We start from the raw sequence: 18558 nt of genomic DNA, 5'->3' as shown, positions 1-18558 counted from the left end.
GTAAGTCTTGCATTTTGCAATGATTTGTCTGTAATTACATCATCGTGATTACAGTGTTGGATACCTGGTCATGATAGAGCGGTTGGTATCAGCATGTTCACCTTGCATCAAGACTGTCGTGAGTTTGATCCATTTTTCAGACCACCAATACACATAAAATGTGGGATATTTAGTGGGAAATGGGTCCTGATAAAATGGATCAGTCTGTGTTTGGTTTCAGTTTTATGCGCACCCAGGCATCATTTTTATACAGGTATTACATTACTCTGGAGTGGCCAATTCCTTCATCAACCACCTGTAGAACAAGTTGATGGCGCTTTCTGATCTGTAAAATGATGTAATAAATTTGTCCAGACTACTTGTGTACTTATTGTACATGTATATTTTTTATATTATATGTTTTACTGCTATGTGAATTTCTTGAGATTTGTTGTTAGTGATTCTGTTATCTTTCACTCTTAAAGGTTGGAAGTATGTTTGATACAATTCTTCGTAGCAATCAGTGGACAACAGAGTTTGCATTATTATTACTGCAATTAATAACAACAGGAACAGTTGACATTCACGCTAGTGGGTACGTATCATCTTGACAATACCGGAAATCATATCCTTGTAAATTAAACCGTGAAATCTCATCGCTACAAGTAGATATTGGTAAACATCTCACATTGGTGGTATCAGTGTCATATAACTGAGAAACTGTTATTGCCAGCTAAAACCTCATTTCATTTTCTTATTTTGCAGGGAGCTGTTCACCACTGTATTAGATATGTTATCAGTTTTACTGAACGGCACTATGGCTAGCGATATGGCAGCGGGACAGTGCCCAGGGGAAGAAAATAAAAAACAACATCAGAGTCTAATAAAGAAATTAAAGGTAAGATGTAGTTACACATGGCGTTTTGAAATGGATAGTGCTTACTTTCAAGACTTAGCATCATTATTCTTCAATCTAATCAACTTTTTGGACGTCTAAGTCATCTTTTGCTGCCTTTTTAGGTTCGCTGTCACTAAAGCGGAGACCAAGCAGAGAACATAGGTTGACTAATCTGTCATCGTGTGTCGTCCGTCAACTTTTTTCATTCAAATGACTTCTTCTCTGAAACTGTCAGCTGGATTGCCTTGCTATGTATAATTCATGCCTTTCTTGTTACACATTGTATTGGAAAATGAACTGGGTTGGCCAATGTTTTCCAGAAATGCTCATGCTCAAGTTTTAGGTCAAGGTCATTTCAAGGTTTATATGTTTGTTGCTTTTATATGGGTGATACTGAACAAGGAGGGTGGGAGGGACTAAAACACCTCCCCAAAATCTTCTTTTCCTAGTTTTCACCATGCCCTGTAGTAGTCAACAGCAAAGTATGTTCATTTAATTAACCGAGAAATTCTAGAAATATATATAAATAAGCAAAATCAGCATTGTACTAAAATATTGGCATTTAAAGAGGTTAATGATGCATTACATTTTTAGAGGGAACAAAATCACTGACACCTACCGTAACAACAGAAAATTATACATTCATTTACATCATATAGTAATCTTGAAAAACATTTTTTTATTTTATGAAACTTGTTGGTAAAATGAAATTTGCATATTATAAACAAAATAGTTGCAAAAACAAAGAAAAGTAGGTGTCACAACAGTTTAGTTCATGTCTGAAGAAGCTCCTGCAGGCTCATACAGTCTCTATTACTCTTGAATATCTCCTCCCGGCAGTCACCAACATGAACCAACTTTATTTTTGGGATGCCATTAAGTCTGTCCTGTTAGAGAACACGAGCTAAACTTTATATTTTTTCATCTACTGAGGATGTAGCAATGTATTATGGGAGAGAAATTTACATTGAACATAATGGACAATTATTTATTCCATGATGTAAACCCAGTACTTAAAATTAAATAACAGTTTGTTTTTTTCAAATTTGCAAAAATGTTTGGATTCATAAAATTTGTTTGCTCCATCTTAGCTGAACACAATGTATCAATATGATGAAATACTTGCACTAGTGATGGAAACCATGGTTACATATGATCAATAACAAATCAATGAGAAAAGCAGATACATGTATAATAAATTTTCAGACTAGTTTCATGAATAATTGTCACTCAGATTCTTTTTATTTATTTTCTGTTTTTTACTGAAAGTATAAAAAAACAATGATGCTTTTGTTTGTTTTTTACAGAAAGAACTTGGTGACAAGCACTCTGAGGGGATAGATAAAGTACGCCAGTTATTACCGCTCCAAAAACAGAGTTGTGAAGTGATTACGTGTGAAACAATGGGAACGCTGATTGACACAAAAGGCAACAAGATTGCAGGATTTGATTCTATTGATAAGAAACAGGTATTAATTTTGATACAAGGATTCTTTGGGATTCTAGTTATGCCATTAGAAAGGTTTTCACTGTATAAATGCTCATGGAAGCTGTATCGGCTTGTTTGAAAATGTTAGCGAACATTGAAATGTGTTGCATCTTTGGATGGAATTTGAATTTGAAAGCAAACATATGTTCAATATTCTTACTTTGTTGTAACTGTTAGGGTTATGTTGTAAAATTTTTGAGTTGTTGGTTGTTACATGTAGTTTCTATTTACCGTAATTATGATTACAAGAATTTATAATGTGATTATCTTGAATGGTATGCATGCAGATAGAGTTGTTTCAATCACATCATAGTATTTCTTCTCTTTCTTTAAGGCTTTTGCAACAAATATTTTTTTTGGTTAACATGGAAATATCAATCTCCACTGTTTTATTCTCCATAACATTGATTGTCTTCATACTGTAATTGATAAATGATAATAGGTTGAGAAAAAACGTGATAAAAGCATACACCGTTATGTTATTATATTTTGTTTAGGACAGTGTTGTCACATTGAAATTTAATATCTGGCCATGACATGTTATTATGTGTTTTGACAGGGTTTACAAGTGTCTTCTAAACAGAAAGTCAGTCCCTGGGATATGCTGGAAGGACATAAAAATCCAGCACCTTTATCGTGGGCTTGGTTCGGAGCAATGCGTCTTGAACGCAAGCCGCTTCGATATGAAGATCAACACAGATTACTATTCTATCATACTCACGTCAAACGAAAGCCAACGAGTTACTATCTAGAGCCACCACCACTGCCGCCGGATGAGGAAGAACCGGTACAGCCAGCCAGTCAGGAAATCGAAAAGCCGGCTGTTGACGTTGTGAAGGAGCAAGCAGAACCTAAACCTGAACCTAAAAAGAAGCGACGAACGAAACGAAAGCAATCAATGTCTGCATATCAGAAAACTGAGGTAGGCAATACTTTAGGCATATTCATGTGTTGTTTTAAATGTACATACTGTGTGCTGAATACGGAAGCCCTTCCTCATGAAATCTATGTGTTTTTGAAACATCACTTCTGTCTAATGCTTTGAACACATATCTATAAATATAAAGTAATCAAGTCCATTTCTCAGCCCACAAACATTTTAACTTAAAGCTCAATAAATCTAAACTAAATTTTAACTTTTGAATTTTAATATTTGGTTCTCATCTCTCTTTTCAGTCTTTTCAATTTCAGCGAGGTCCTGTCGGCTTTCCTGAACAAAGTTTTGGCATGCCTCCACAGCCTGTTTATCCTGGTATGCAACCTCAAACTCAACAACAGTCTGCATATTTCTCACAACCATCCATGGCACAAGGTAATTCATTACATCAGTATGATTAGATTATATTGGACAGCTACATTTAAGTTGTATTGTTGGCAGAACTTAGTGACTTGGGACATAACAACATTTACAAGTTATATTTGATTGAAACCTGTCATGTTGTACTCGGTACATTGTTCATATTTACTGCAATAAATTATGTCATGCATTGATATTTTGAATTCTACTGTGGTGCACGTCTGATATTTGAATTTGTCAGTTATTTTTACCAAGATAAATACTATAAATGCATTGAGGCTGATATCTCAGTAAGGAAACTGAATAGTTGAAACTGTACTGGTTGTCACAGGGTAGGCTAGCATCCGACCACAGATAGGCATGCCTCCACTTCGTGCTGTGGGTTCTTTGACACCCTACTGATTAAAATGTCAAAATAAGCCAGCAGATGAGTTGGTTGTCCCCTGTATAAATTATTATCGTCAATATTCCAAAACAATACATTTTTGACTCCCGTGTGCGAAGCACAAAAGGGAGTCTTTGCAGTTACCCTGCCTGTATGTATGTATGTATGTCACTTTTTTTGTTCCACCGTTATCTCAAGAACCACTAATAAAATTTTGGTGAAACTTGGTACATAGATGCTCTGGGATAATGCGCAGAGTTGATTAGGTTTTGGTAAAAATCTATGAATATTAATTACCTAATTTGCATGATATTTAGCTGATTTTTAGCTGTTCCAAGACTGTTTCACTGATATCTGAAGAACCACTCATTGGATTTTGATGAAATTTGGTACATGGATGCTCTGAACTAGTGCGCAGATTTGATTAGTTTTGGGTAAAAATCTGTTAATATTATTAATTACCTAATTTACATTAATGATTAATCAATTTTCGGCTTTTCCACTGATATCTCAAGTACTAATCATAACATTTCAATAAAACTTGGTACATAGGTGTCATATGACACTGCACATACCTGATAGTTTTTAGGGTAATATCAGTAAATATTAATTACCTAATTTGCATAATTAATTAATTTTCAGCTTTTGATATTTCGAGTAGTAATGTAATGATCACGTTTCAATGAAACTTGGACATAGTTACTTGAAGACTGTGCAGAGACCTAATTAGTTTTTGGGTAAATATTTGTGCATATTAATCACCTTATTAGCATAATTAGTTAATTTTCAGCTTTTCACCTGATATCTCAAGTACTAATCATCACATTTCAATGAGACTTGCAACATAGATATTCTAGGACTATGCAGAGACCTGATTAATTTTGGAATAAATAATTGTGCCTATTAATTACCTAATTTGCATAATTAGTTAATTATATGCTGTTCTATGATGTCTAAAAACCACTCATTGGATTTCAACGAAACTTTTAAAGAGTACCCATCACATTTCAATGAACCTAAGACTATGCACCATATTAGTTTTTGGTAAATATTTATGCTTCTTTATATAATAATCACCTAATTAACATAATTAATTAATACTGATATCTCAAGTATTGATCATCACATTTGAATAAAACTTGGTACATAAATGCTCTAGGACAATAGACAGTCTGATTAATTTTGGGTTAAAATCTGTTCATATTAATTCTCTAATTAGCATAATAATTAATATTTTTTTGGTTCTACTCACATTTCAATGAAACTTGGTACATTGTGCAGACCTTATTAGTTTTACACTTAAATCTGTTCATATTAGTTACCTTATTTGCATAATTAGTTTTCAGCTATTCCATCAATATCTCAAGTATAAGTAATTTTGAATTAATTTTTAATGTGTCTCCAAAACTCTCAGCACACGGGAGTTCTTTCTAAGCTTTCTTTGATTGCAATTTGTTTTTTTATTTCTAGGTCCAATGGACCGGTCATCCAATCAGCCTGGAACTAAACAAGCATTGTCTACTTACCTGCGAGCTCGTCACACAGGCAACCAATCACAGCCTCAGATGCAGCAGGTAGGGTACAAACTAAATCATTTTTTTTTTTCTTTGCCCTCATGTGTGATTGTCGGAATATCTCAATCAAGGCAACCCTGATTTATTATATGATTATGTCACCGTTTCTACCAATCAGATGGTGGCACAAGTTACTAGCACTGTCATGTGACTTGATTACATGCCAATCACTCATGAAGGTGTACTATACTATATATGCAGGTCGTATACTCTGTATTGTGGTTTGACCGTGATGACACTCACTCACCATCCACTGTTAATGTTAAAGGGTAGCCTAAATTGTACAATACTGAAAGACTACCGCACATGTTCAAAGTCAACATGTCTAACTCTTTGCCAGTATGGTTTATTTCATCATACATGAATGGTGTAATTTTCAACTCGTGCATTCATTGTATCTCAGTATGTAGAGATTGCTTGACACCATAGTTTGTTTTTGGGGGGGGGGGGGTGAAAATGTAAATTTTCAGATCAGTGACGATGCATAGCCAAAAATAAATTGCTTTGTCTGTACTACACACACAGACAACTCCAACATTAGAATCCTCATGCGCTTTTGGTGTTACATTAGTATTAGATTTTGCCTCATTGGTGTGAACAATCAATCAAGCTCAGTCAATGTTCATTGTGATTCTCTAAACACTTGACTGTCATGTCATGTGACTGTCTTGTCCACATAACAATGCTTTCAGTCAAACTGTAATGGATAAACGACTACCGATGCCACTTGGATACAAACCCAAATCACCGTGTTAGCTATAAATTAATAAACTGTCATCACAGTTGAAAACTACTACATTTCTGTACGACTGCTATATGGTATGATTTATAATGTATTGTATGACATTATCTGTTGTATTACAGTAAGCAGCTTTGTTTGCATCACATAAACAGTCTGGCCTTCCTATCTCTCACCTGCAACATCCACTGTATTAACATTGCTTGAAACAATGAATATATCCCATATTATTGTTCACTGTTTGTTTGTTTCTTTTTCTTTAATTATCAGAGAAATTTTTTTTTCCTCCACTATTAAATGAGTTAGTGAATATACGCGCTGTTGTTCCATGCAATATGTAACGCTTGTACTTGTTTTCCATGGTATAAACTCCTCACAGGATTTAAAGCATCATTATATAGTGGTATTCCATTGTACTGTAAAAAGCATGTTACAGCAGTATACTGACAGTAAAAAAAAAAAAAAAATCAGATTTCTCAGCTTGGCTCTTCTCCCCTCTTCTCTGTACAATCCAATTTGCCATACATTTACATGTGAAGGAAGGGTAGTCCTATTTTTTTGGTTTAATACATAATATCTGCCATGTGTATTTTGTATTTTTTTCTGTTAATTTTTTTTAATCACGATCTTGATAATCTCAAATAAATATTTGTCAGGTAAAACATTAGGATTTTGTTTTTGTTAATTTCTCGCTGCCCTTCTGACTCATTTGGTACATCAGTGCTCAGTTTGTTGAGAATAGATTAAAAAAACATTCCTGGATTCCAGGTCCCTGGATGATAGTAAATCATACTTTTTTTTGGGCTGATACTTTGGAAATGTTTTCTGGGCAGTTTCTTTATAGCTATAAATCAATGTATAATTACTTAAACCAAAGCCAAGCTGAGAGTATGTTTTTTGTTTGTTTTTTACATGTCAGTGAACAATGCATGCAAATAGCAATAAACCTGGATATGTTAAAAACCCTGGTACACTCGTCTGTCTTGTATCTCCCATTGTGTAAAAGTATTTATGCTTCAAAGGTGCGTATGGTTACAGTCACTCCCACTCAGCCACGGTGGAAGTATTTTCACACAGAATAGAATGAATACCACACGTACATTAGTGTTAGTTGTGAATGACATCAACAACTTGCATCATGTATGTTTCGTTATTCATAACGATGTTGGATTTGGACAAATGAATGATATTTACGTTCAACTTTTTAGTGTCACAGGGATGCCCGAAAATTGCACTTTGGGAGAGTATTTGTCAGTTTATTAGTGTTTTGAGGACTATTATGTGGTATATTTGATGGCAGGAATGTATGGGAAATATGATCTCTCTGATAATTTCAGTGATTTTCAGCATGACCAAATGTTCAAGATTAAATGAATGTTCCAATGAACGTTGTTTCACAAAGATTCATTTTTGTAATTTGAAATACTGTATTTGCTCTATTAATCTGTTATATATTTACATCAATACCAGAGACATGTTCATGGTCAAAATATGTCATTTTAATAATCAAGTATACAATAAAAAATGAAATATTTGGTCTATGTGTGCTACAATTAAAGAATGTACTTCTAATTAGAGCAATTATTGAATGACTTAATCCGGACAGATATATTCCCCTCATTTTGCACACACTCATCTTCTATAATCACATAATAGTTCTAAATCATCAATAAACTTTAAAACTATTGATACTATGAAATACAAAGTGTTATATTTTTGCTCTTCTGTGAACACTATATATGTAAACATACAGTTTGGTGTAAACGTAAAGTTTGGTGTAAACGTAAAGTTTGGTGTGAACGTGAACTCTGAAGGAGTGACTGTAATCACATGTCTGTGTACTTTAGTGTGAGCACACTGACTAACACTATGCTGACATGTTTCCATAGCAACAAGATCAGGCATTTCCGTTTGGAAATCCACTCTTTAAGGTAATTGTATTGAATTTACCTGTGATCTTTCATTTCATCCGCCCCTCTTTCAATAACCTTAGTTGAGTCTTCTTGTGTATATTAGATTTTGCAAGGCAGCTAGCTCTTCATGGCTCACTTTTATATCAATTTATAAATTGACTATTTTCATAATTGAGACATAATTCCATAAGTCCTGTATAATTTACATATGGATATTGACTAATTTTCATATAACTATAATAACTTTATTGCTAAATTACCATCTTTTGGTACTGTTTGTACACAAGTACTGTACTCCTATGTGTTATTAGCTCCCTTTCTAATTGACCTCAGTGCATGTGTGCTTGTGTCTGTTCATATCCAGCAGTATGCCACACACGCTCAGACCAATCTACCTCAAACTTACATACATCCCAAAATCAGACATTATATCATACTCATGCACTTGCATTTGTTTCATGATCCGATTCAAGATGACCACCATTTTAAGGCCAAAAATGCAACAAAAACCAGATCTCATTCGTGTGGGGACAGATTTAGTTTAAACTTGGTACAAACATTAAACACAATGGGACCTTGATGCAAGTCATTTTATTTTCCGGATAGAATTAGTGGCCATTTTATTTAAAAAAATCTGTTTTGAATCTGTATATCTGGCATGTCGTGACCGATCAAATTTAAACTCATGGATAGTACATTATATCTGACATATCCACATGCATTTGTTTCATGACCTCCACTGATCACATTTCAATGCAAACCTAATTTGCATAATTAGTCAACTTTTCGGCTGATATTTCAAGTACTAATCATTACATTTCAATGAAACTTGGTGCATAGATGCTCTAGGACAATGCACAGACCTGATTAGTTTTGGTTTAAAATCTGCATGTTAATCACCTAATTTGTGTAATTAGCTTATACACTGATATCCCAAGTACTAATTATCCCACTTAGTACATATATACTCTAGGATAATGTACAGACCTGCTAAGTTTTTGGTTAAAGTGAGGTCATATTAATTACCTAATTTGCATAATAATTTGTAACATTTTGGTTCTAATCACATTTCAATGAAACTTGGCACATAGATGGTCTGTGACATTGTGCAGATCTTATTAGTTTTACATTAAAATATGTGCATATTAATTACCTGATTTGCATAATAATTCATATATTTTGAGTTAATTTTAATGCGTCTCCAATACTCTCAGCACACAGACGTACTTTCCAGCTTTCTTTGATTCTGATGAGGTTTAAAATTGTAAACTGATGGTTATCTTGCTTAAACAAGTGCAGTTCAATCAAGTATCAAATTTAAACTTTACGCATTCATCACACATCAGGTTGAATTACATTAGACTGACTGTAAACATTTTTGTCCTAAAACATTTGTTCTGCATGTTTCTCCTGTCCACCTGGACTGATTGACACAGTCACGAAAAATCTGAAACTGAACAGGGACTATGTCATCTACAATGACTTTTTAATATATGAGTGGTGACTAATTTCATAAGAATGGTGTCTGATTTATGTATGAATGAGGTGAGCCTAGAATGCCAGGGATGTGCCAGAGCTGAGGCTTATAACTTGATTTTGTCTGTCTGTCTGTCTGTCCATGTGTACGCCCTTGGTTATATCTCTGCATGAACAGATTTCATTCAAACTTTTACCCATGTTTATGTATTAGACAGGTACATTTTTTTTTTTAATTATCTGATTCATGTACAATAAATGGGTATTTGGGGCGAAACAAAAGTCTTTTTTGGTAAAAAAAAATAAAAACTAACTTCCATTTGATGGTCACTCTTTCCTTAATTTTAAGTCTGTATAGTGATAGTCCTCATTATGGAGACAAATTAAATAAAAGCCTTACAGCCAATATTTTGCTAGCCCGTTACTGGGCACACAAATTGTTTTTTTTTTTACCTTATCTATATTGCCAAAAAGCCAAAGAAATAGTGAAATTGGATGTGATAGAAGTGTAAAAATTACAGTGAAATAAAAACAAATCAAACTTTGGAGTGCTTTCGGTGTGACTATATGTATCTGAAAAATTAAAATCGATAATTTTTAAAGTGCAGTGACATCAGATGTCAAAGGTGAGGATCATTGGACAACACAAAACTCCATCCATGATCAAACATTCTATTAAACAACTCATTACATATTTATATCTTACTTATTCTCCTCTTAAAAAAAGTCTGCAAGTCTAACAATGTCTTAAATTTGGTGGAAATCCATGAAGTGGTTTTTAAATGAGAAAATTAATATGCAAATTAGGTACTTGGTATGCACGACTGTATGTACTTAGTAAGCAAAATTTGCATAATATGCACATACATGATCCAAATTCTAATCATATATCAAAGACATTTTTCATCATTTGGACTTTTAAAAAACTCAGTATTTGTTACAATTCAATCGGTGTGAAGTACAGAACTGAATATTGTGTGGTTAAATAGAAGTGAGGTGTCTCTTCACTCCAAAGATGAGTGGTACCATGGAAATTGGAGACTGGATGTTTATCTAAGGATGGCACTTCCCACTGTTGTCCAATACTACAACCTGTCTCTGTTGCCTGCACTCGTGAGAAAAATCATATACCATTCACAGAAATTTACTTTGTTACAATCTCAACAAAATCAGAAATTATTTAAATGTATTGTTTTTTGTCCACAAATTAGCGTCTCCTATTATTTACTGGTACCATTTCAAGTATATTTATCAAGTTTAACTATTAACTTTAAATGTATGCAACTTTGATTATGTCTCAACGACACATAAAAGCTGTGCTTGGTTTGGTGCAATTTTCTCTGTGTTTACCTTTTCCTACAATGCATGACCCAGCATGACACCAGTCCAAAGTTGTACGTATACAAGGTTATATGTATTGGTGGCAACCATTATTGCGAGCCATAATCCCGACAGAAGCAACTAGAATTATTACACATCATCTTATTATATATTCTTATAAAAGAAAATTCTTGATACTTTATGTACACTACATGTTTGGTTTGTTAGTTGCTGTAATTATTGCAAAATTTGAAGAAGAAAAAATTATTTTGAATTGAATTATGTTAGTTTCAGCTGAACGTTACATGAATTCAAGATGTATTTACTCGGATATTCAGTTTTTATGTACCAATAATTGTTTAATTTTATTTCTTTGTTATTCTAAAGTACCATTTTGAAAAGCACAGGCAGACTTTGTTACGGCAACAGTTGCGACAACAAAATCTTCAACAGGGGAGAAGTGTGAGCGCAGAGAATGCTGCGCTGTTTCCCCAGTACAAAAGTCAGCAGGAGCAAAACTTAGGCCATATACCTCAGCCATCAAATGTAAGTACCATCATCTTTATAGCTAGGATGTATTAATGTGAGGGCTTACAAAGTAGGGTGATTTTTTTTCTCAACAATCAGCAAGGTATTTTTCCCAAAAATGGAGACATTCTCCTGATTATATACATGTATTTGACAAATCTCCCAATAAAATTGTTAGGTGTGAACAAATTAGGTTAAAATATCAGGAGAATACCTCCTAGTCAAGAAACCCTATTCTATCTGTACTATAAAAAAAAATTTGTTTCAAACATTGATAACTCGCCCTAAAAATGGGCATGTAGTTTACTGTTGCGCTGTTCTAGATATGCACGCACCTCATTGCTCGTCTTTGGGTTGTTAGTCCCCGTTCGGACGAAGTCCGAAAACGGGGACTTATAATTCGGTCTCCCTCCGTTCGTCCGTCCGTCTTGTTTTTTGAAAATGTCGTATTTTGGACATGCATTGTTAGTTTTCATTCAAATTTTGTACATAGATCATACATGTTAGGATACATGTCCCCGGCCGTCCGTGAGTTCCTGAGTCTGACCGTCCGTCCGTGCGTCAGTCTGTCCAGAGTCATATCTCAGAATCCCTTGGACCGATTCCGTTCATTCTTTGCATGTGCTTAGTATCTTATGTGGGACATATGCACATGCAGTGGTTTAGCGATTCGATTCAAAATGGCCGACTGGCAGCCATCTTGTTTTTTGAAAATGTTGTATTTTGGACATGCTTTGTCAGTTTTCATTCAAACTTGGTACATAGATTATACATGTTAGAATACATGTCCATGACGATTTATTTCTCAATTGGATCAAAGATGGCCGACTGGCAGCCATCTTGTTTTTTGAAAATGTCGTATTTTGGACATGCTTTGTTAGTTTTCATTCAAATTTAGTATGTAGATCATACATGTTAGGATACATGTCGCCGACCGTCCGTGAGTTCCTGAGTCTGTCTGTGCGTCAATCTCTCCGTCCATCCATCCATCCGTGTGTCCGTCCGTCCGTGCGTCAGTCTGTCCAGAGTCATATTTTAGAATCCTGTGGACCGATTCTGTTCATTCTTTGCATATGCCTAGTATCTTATGTGGGACATATGCACATCTAGTGGTTTAACGATTCGATTCAAAATGGCTGACTGGCAGCCATCTTGTTTTTTGAAAATGTTGTATTTTGGACATTTGTCAGTTGTCATTCAAACTTGGTACATAGATTATACATGTTAGGATACATGTCCATGACGATTTATTTCGCAATTGGATCAAAGATGGTCAACTGGCAGGCATCTTGTTTTTTTTATGTGTGGTATCTTGAACGTGCTCTGTCAGTTTTCATTCAAATTTGGCACATACATGTACTTTATACGTGTTAGGATGCATGTCCATGACAGTTTGTTTCAAAATCTGGTCAAGGATGGCCGATTGACAGCCATCTGACTTTTTGGCCTTACTACTATATTTCCACAATTTATGTACCATTTTCATTTGTATTTGGCACATACATCATACATATCAGTGTGTTTCATAATCAGATCAAAGATGGCCGAATAACGGCTGTTTTTATTTTTGGCCATATTACTACTACAAGGAACACGTGTTTTGATGTAAATAAACAATCTGTTGTATACGCCACTTGGAACTCAAGTTTCAAGGACATGCTCGCGATAACCCCTCCACTTTAATATGACGACCACAAAGGGAACTTTCAAAAATTTAACGGGGACTGTGTCATTTTCAATGCCTTGTTAAAAAATGTCTTCTTATCAGTTAATTGTCTCCTGACCCTGACCTAAATTTGTCTCTCGATTTGGAGAAAATTCTCTTGCTGGCAATGTTCACATTCAAACCTTTTGAGGGTGAAATTTACGATTCATCCAGAATTGACATTCTTTAATAAAAATATACTTTTAATGCCCAATATAAAAATATACAATAAAATTGTTCAATTCAATAAAATAAAGTGGAAACCTACAACCATTCCTCCCTGCTGATTTGCAATAAATCTCCATTCTGAAATTACTGTTGCAGTTGTTACAAGGGAACTTCAAATGAAAATGTTGTCTCGAATGTGTATACACTTTTGTAATTGGTTTTTAACATTACTAGTGAATTGTCCTGATTGTTATCAGTTTTGTAATCACTGTAAACAACTTAACTTTTTGAGCACCAAATTTACCGGTAGTTCCTGCTCAAATTGGTCTTAAACTTGCTTACATTTTGTGTAATTTTCACTGAATTCAATTTTAATGTTGGAACAAAAATGCTTCTTGTTTCTAATCTGAAAAATTTAAAGTTTTTACAAATTTTTATGTGAAAATTTATCTGTTCCCTACATCCTCAATGTTCTACTTCTTGAAAGGTGACTCCTTTGGATAGTAACAAGCTCACAACTAATCATTCATTATTTCTTTTTAAGGCCACAATTAAAGTTATTTGCATAATTTCAATTACAACATGGACACAATAAAAGCCATACAGAATTCCAGTTATGGATAATGGTTTTAGGTTTAATAAAACCTGCATTGTTCAAAAATTTTGAATTTTTCCATCTCACTTCTATTTAGGTATCTGGTGGTTATGGTAATTATGTTCCCGGTCAGCCACTGCAACCTGACATGGCAAGTGCAGGAGTTCCAAGATCAAGTGGAATGCTGTCTCCATCATACGGTGCAGGCTATACCAATCAGCCAATGATGCAGCAAATGAGACAGAACCAGGGACAGTACATCACCCAGCAGCAGCAACAACAGCAGCAACAACCTCCACTGCAACAACAACAACCACAACAACCTCTCTCTACTGTGAGGTGGGTACATTATGTTTATGCTTTTATGGAAATCATAAAAAAGGAACAATATTCATTCAAACTTGATACATTTGGTATGTACTAGGGATATTTTGGGCACTTATAGTCAAAAATTTACCTTTTTGGTTAAAGAAAAAAAAGCTAAAAACATTCTCTGCTCATTTCAATGAAATTTACTACAGAGGTGTATTACAAAAATGTGCGTATGCACATCATTTTGGATTCGTGCATGTTATTATCATTTGGGGGTCCAAAAACAGGGTGAAAATGCATTTTCTGTTCTCTGCCCTGCATTGACCAATTATGAACAGCTAATATTTTGGAGTGCATACAGGCTCTCATGTACACGAACATTCAACAATCTTAATCAAACTTCATACTCATGAAATTTCTATTTTGTTTATTCAATTCTTAAAAGTTTATGCGTGTCATTGACATTGACTTGTTATACATAGAATGAGCTTACTTCACATATAGGAATTGAGACTTTAGGAGAATATGTTTGTGTGGCATTCATACTATCTATGATTGTATTCTTGATTTAACAGACTACAGCATCAGTTACAACAGCGTAATCTACAACGGAGCGCTTCACTACCTCAGCAAGGTCAGTCCTATATGCAGCAACCCCCGATGATACCACAGCAGGAAAGACAACAGCTGATACGACAGCGGCAGCAGTTACTCGCCATGCAGTCACAACAGATGAAAACACAGGAGCAAGCACAGACACAGGCACTTGTCAGACAACTACAAAGACAGATGTCAGGAGGTGTGCCCCCGCAACCCCAGTTGAATCCGTACCAGCAGCCACCAAATCAGTTCTGACAACCTTAAATGAAACATGCATGTACCAATAAATCCCCAACCACCCCAGCTGAATCTGTACTAACAACCAACAGATCAGTTAAGAGAACCTTAAGTCAATCCTACATGTTACTTCCCCACACCCACACAGCAAGCACCAAGATTCGCTTGGAATCTGCATGCTGTGTACATATAGGCATTGCTTTTGATAGTGCTTGACTTTATTATTGGAGTAACATTTTAGATCCTAGTATTTGATTAGTATATCCAATTAATCTTAAAGTGTGCAGTGAAAGTCGGTTTCATACTGGTGCTAAAAATGGTGTCAATTCTTGAGGATTACCTCATGGTTATGTTTAAATTACATGTTTAATAGTACCGGTACAGACCAGTATTCAATATTACAAGTCACATAGAGTTATGGGTGATGTGTATCATCAACAACCACATTTTAACAATAATCAAGATAGATTTGGTAATAATAATATTATCCACAGGATGCATTCAGTTTGAATATGACATTGGGGTCAGAATTTTAAGAAAGCGTTTGTGTGTAACCCTGAAGTCAACTTTTGTCACCTTCTACAAAATAAAGCTATTAAGTTTTTGGTAGTTGAATTCATGTTAGAATCAGGCTCTTCAAAACAGTGACTCAAAAAAAATTGAGTTTTGCTGCAAAAATATACTCTGTTGCATTATGTAATAGTGTTATTTATTAATATGTATTTATTTTCATGGTTGACACATTGAGCTACCAGCTTATAGTCCCTGTTCAGACTTAATCAGAGAACAGAGACTTGTACACTGCTCTGCATCTGTGTTTATGTGCATCTCGAACATGCCTGAATTGATCACATTTCACACATACATATGGTTATATCTAGTTATGTTTTGACCTTTGTGTGTCCGTGTGTGTGTGCCTGTATCTTAGAATGCCTGAACCAATCACAGTTAAACTTCACACATATATTATACATATGCACATCAATTTGTTTCACGATCTGATTCAAGATGGCCGAATGGTGGCCATTTTTGCGCTGAAAAGTTAAGCATTCATGGATGGATTTTGTTCAAACTTGGTACATACATTGGACGTTATGAGACCTTGATGCACATCATTTTATTTTGCAGATCTGATTTAAAATGGCCGACTGGTGGCCATTTTGTTTTAATGAATGCAGTTCTAGTGCCATATTTCTGCCATGTTTTGACTGACTATGTTCAAATTTTATATATTCATTATAAATCATGACACCAATATATTGGTTTGACTATCTAATTCAAAATGGCCAAATAGCAGCCATTTTTGTGCTAAAAAATCATCAAAAATCAAGCATTTCTGGCATTCCAGAACTGAATCTTAGCATTTATGGATGGATTTTGTTCAAACTTGGTACATAAGTTGGACATTATGGGACCTTGATGCACATCATTTTATTTTTCAGATCGGATTAAAAATAGCTGACTGGTGGCCATTTTGTTTAAATGAATTCACTTCTAGAGCCATATCTCTGATATGCTTTGACTGATTATGAGCAATATTTCTCAATATGAACAAGTACTCGTTTGACGATCAGATACAAGATATCAATCATTTTAATGTTAAAAAATCATCATAATCAAGCATCATCTTCCGGATCCATACTTTTGACCTGTTTATGTTCCAACTATATTACTAAAACAAAATGATATACAAGTATCTTAACTGGCATGCCATGATGGCTTAGTGTTTGGCATTCAAGAGCTAAAAATTAACCATTTACCAACGTCAGCACTTCTGCCATTCCTAAACCAGATCTTTGTCATACATAGACAAATTTAATTCAAATTTGATATATACATTGATCATGGAGACCTTGATGCAAGTTATTTTGTATACAGATTGGAATCAGAATGGCCAATTGGCAGTCATTTTGATTTTAAAAATGCTATTTTGAAACCATTTGTTAGCTCCATGGTTAGACATGCCTGCACCGATCACATTCCAACTTCACTGATACATAATGTCGTACATACATTTGTTTCGCAATCAGATCAAGATGGCGGTATTATTTTTAATAGCAATTTGCCCGCCTCCACCCTGGCTTTCTGCTTTTCCTCTATTTGCTCCTATGTATTTATAAACTATGTCTTTCTGTAGAAGTGTTGTATATGCATACTGTATTCACCATTATTTCAAAACTTTTTTCATCCATTTCTGCATAATTTATCACTAAACTGCAATATCCTGTCTTGTTTTAGTAAACACCTCTCCCAAGAAGGGGCCACGTTCTTGTATGTGCGAGGTTAAATTGCCTTCAATAGTTAGTAGATGAATATTATGGTTTATATATTCATTGTCCCTGTCAAGAGTATATCACTTTTAGAGTATTTTAACACTTTATCGTTGTACTGGTATAACATGGGTAGTATAGTGGTGTAGGGAAATCAATGAGATGTAATTACACTAACACAAACACTAAAGGGGATTACAGAGGTACTCGGCAGAGAGGAGGAAAAGATATTCAGTTTGAATAAGTTTACAAGGATCATGTTTGGATTAGTTTTAATGTACCTCCTTAGTTTCTGTTATTTTGTTTGTTTTGTTTTATCGTTGAGAAAACTTGTATACATGGTATAAATAATGGGGCTGAATACTGTCCAAGTAATCAGGAATGAGATTGACAAGTCAGCAACAGCAATTTTTAGCATCACTTTTTAGCATAAACTAATAACGCTGCTACAATCATTTTGCATACCAGGGGTAATACTGGAACATGTCATCTCGCCATTGAGCTACTGAACTCAATAATCTGCCATGCCTTTTGCATTCTTGCATACCTTTGCTCTGTTGCCCCTTTTTTTGTTTCAATGGTAAACTCTATATGGCTTACAAATGTGCAGACAAATTAGATGTTGATTGTAACGAACATTAAACCACTACACGTCATAGATGTTCACATTCTACTCTAGATACTTGCAATGTATTCTATCTGCATTCTATCTCATACCATTCCTTTTTATGGATATATTTTCACTTTATGCAGTTTAGGAGGTGGGGAGGGGGAGGGGTGTCTACTATCAGTCAAGTGTACTAAACACAAGTGTATCAAATGTTTTAATAAAGTAAATGTCAAAACAACAAATTGTCTTTTTTTTGTGTTTGTGTAATATATGTTTGGTGATTTAATTCTTTAAATTGTGTTTATTTTGCATTCCTCTTCCAACCAAGTGTTCTTCTCTTGTATATGATTTTTTAGCACCGAATCGCACATAGGATTGTCTGAAGCATTGGTCAGAGAGGTACACTAGAATCTTGAGTTAAATCCTTATGCATCTCTTGAATTTATAGGATGAATATTTGAGA

The 18558-nt window shown here is 34.7% G+C and overlaps 1 protein-coding gene across 1 annotated transcript in view; it reads left to right on the top strand.

Moving 5' to 3' along the window:
* Positions 1-18337, top strand: part of LOC100377948 (mediator of RNA polymerase II transcription subunit 12-like protein) — a 47011-nt gene extending 28674 nt beyond the window's left edge. Inside the window, exons 29-37 of the mRNA XM_085498890.1 lie at positions 465-574; positions 745-877; positions 2185-2346; positions 2926-3288; positions 3543-3678; positions 5519-5622; positions 11458-11616; positions 14164-14405; positions 14954-18337. Coding sequence (XP_085355016.1) covers positions 465-574; positions 745-877; positions 2185-2346; positions 2926-3288; positions 3543-3678; positions 5519-5622; positions 11458-11616; positions 14164-14405; positions 14954-15233 — 1689 coding nt within the window. The 3' untranslated portion in view covers positions 15234-18337. The remainder of the gene's footprint in view (positions 1-464; positions 575-744; positions 878-2184; positions 2347-2925; positions 3289-3542; positions 3679-5518; positions 5623-11457; positions 11617-14163; positions 14406-14953) is intronic.
* Positions 18338-18558: the final 221 nt, after the last annotated feature.

The sequence above is a fragment of the Saccoglossus kowalevskii genome, chromosome 1, assembly GCF_978046115.1.
Source record: "Saccoglossus kowalevskii chromosome 1, keSacKowa6.1, whole genome shotgun sequence".
Taxonomy (NCBI): domain Eukaryota; kingdom Metazoa; phylum Hemichordata; class Enteropneusta; family Harrimaniidae; genus Saccoglossus; species Saccoglossus kowalevskii.
This window is presented reverse-complemented; position numbering and strand designations above follow the sequence as displayed.